At 38.6% G+C, this 2335-nt stretch overlaps 1 protein-coding gene across 1 annotated transcript; it reads left to right on the forward strand.

The window, feature by feature from the left end:
* The first annotated feature begins 72 nt into the window (after nucleotides 1-72).
* Nucleotides 73-2323, forward strand: LOC116349613. The gene has a single exon (XM_031781145.1). It carries the CDS (start codon nucleotides 482-484, stop codon nucleotides 1217-1219), a length of 738 nt encoding a protein of 245 aa, XP_031637005.1. The 5' UTR covers nucleotides 73-481; the 3' UTR covers nucleotides 1220-2323.
* Nucleotides 2324-2335: the final 12 nt, after the last annotated feature.

Here is a 2335-nt window from a genome sequence, read left to right on the forward strand (position 1 = left end):
TTTTTTGTTGCTAGTGTTATTTTCGTTGGTTTTATTTCGTTTTTTTTTTTCTCCGTGTATTTTGTTGGTGTATAACCTACAAATATGAATACAGAGAATGACACATGCACTTTATGTGCCGAATCCACGACCAATTCCAACAAAGATGTGATAAATTGCTATGGATTTTGCGGTAAACAATTTCATATCAATTGTTTAATTATGGAAAATGGTAATTACAAGAAATCCATTATAAATTATCTAGTTTCAATTAAGAATTTACAGTGGTATTGCGATATATGTTTGACCTTTACGGTAAATGGCATCGCATCAACTCTCGTGAATAGTGCCAAAATCATATCGGAATTTCAATCAATTGAAGGTTTCCAACGCAGCCACTTCGGCAAAGCAAATAAATAGCGCGAATTTATCATTATCCGCTCCTATTTTGACACAGTCTTCAGTAATTCATACTGACATTCCATCGACTACGATCAATCAGATGGAAATCGATACCAATATCGTTGTTGATATCGATGTAAACAGTACCGATGTGATTGACCCTGTTGTTAACGAAATCAATGACACCAGCATAATTTCGATTTCGTGTGATATTTTGACAAATGATGTTCCGACCGTGCGACCAAAGCCAAAAGTTTTACGCAAGCGTCGTAGATCTGTCAGTCCATCGACTAGATCAAATGTGTCGACAAATACAGTGTCAAATCAACGCAAAAAGAAGGTGTCAAAGCCAACGAATTTGACAAAGGCTAGCTCAGAGCCTAATTCAATGGCGGTTTCACATCTCCAGTCAAAAGTCGTTGGCAGGAATATTACAGCCACCTCAAATCCTAACAAGAATTTGAATTCCAAAGTGGCAAATGGTGATTTTGGGCATCGGGTCGGTCATACAATTAACTCAAAATTGTATGAAACAAAAACGGTCTATATTTCACCGTTTCGGCCTGATACTACTGTCGATGATATCACCGATCATTTGAAATCACACCAATGTTACAGTGTTGTAGGTGACTTGAAGGTGATCAAACTGGTGAGCCAAAATAAAGACACCAGGAAATTATCGTTCGTTTCCTTTAAAATAGAAGTGCCTAATCATTATTTCGACATTATTATGGACAGTTCCATTTGGCCACCGGGCGTTAAAGCCAAAGAGTTTGTTGAAAATTCACTGCCTGGCAAAAAAACTCTAAATCAGTTCCACCTCCCAAACGAACCGTAAAGAATCCAAAAAACAAGGATCATGCCTCGTTCAGGCCACCAATTCTTGGTCGAAATCGACGAAAGCCACATCAAAGGCAAACAATTTCACCGGAAATTCCATCGATTGCCAACTTGTTGCCGCTGCTGTCTCAGTGCCTACTCAGTCCACTGATGGGTTCGTACAGTCAGCCTCAACAAAATCGTCGCAACTAAGCAACACAAATCACTCTCTCTCTCCTCCAACGACTTTGGTGTGCAATGATATTTATTATCAAAATGTTCGTGGCTTGCGCACCAAATCAAAACAATTTTTCTGCAATTCGTCGGCATTTGCACATTCGATTGTTGTTTTAACGGAAACATGGTTGAAGCAGTCTCATTTTTCGTCAGAATTCTTTGACAATTCATACCATGTTTACCGTAAGGATCGTTTTGAGACTGGTTCATTGTTAAGTCGTGGTGGTGGTGTACTCATCGCAGTCACCTCAAAACTAACATCCACCAACATTGTATTCGATGACGCAAGTGAATTGGAATATGTCTGCGTTAAAGTCAGCATTAATACAAAACTCAATGTATTTATGCGTATATTCCGCCAAACTCACAGCCGGAAATATACAAACGCCACTCGATTGCCATAAGCCATATTCCATCGAGCCCAATTGACACTATTATTGTATTGGGAGATTTTAATCTACCTCTTGTCAATTGGATTATGGATGAAGATGAACATAATGTTCTCATTCCAACTTGCGTCACTCCATAGCATGCGGCGGTTTTTATCGAAGACATCACTGCCAATGGTGTCTATCAGATTAATTCTATTCGCAATGCCAGCAATAAACTGCTCGATTTATTATTTACGAACGATTTCACGAACGTCGAAGTTTCTTGTCCACCGCCTTTATCTGCCATTGATGAACAATATCATCCACCTATTACCTAGACGTATGAATGGCACATAAATAACTTAACTTAAGAGCAAATTCCAACTAGAAACTTCCTTAAAGCCGACTACATTGCAATGAATAGGTACTTTGCCAAAATCGATTTTTCCGAACACTTTTCAAATAAGCCTCTTGACCATAAAGTCGACATTTTGCACCAAATTATTAACGAGGCGATTGAAAAGTTC

The sequence above is a fragment of the Contarinia nasturtii genome, unplaced genomic scaffold (genome assembly GCF_009176525.2).
Source record: "Contarinia nasturtii isolate CC-2019 unplaced genomic scaffold, AAFC_CNas_1.1 Cnas_scaffold_2963, whole genome shotgun sequence".
Classification (NCBI taxonomy): Eukaryota; Metazoa; Arthropoda; class Insecta; order Diptera; family Cecidomyiidae; genus Contarinia; species Contarinia nasturtii.

Coding starts and splice junctions, on each gene's coding strand:
- LOC116349613 (XM_031781145.1), top strand. CDS start 482: ATGGAAATCGATACCAATATCGTTGTTGATATCGATGTAAACAGTACC.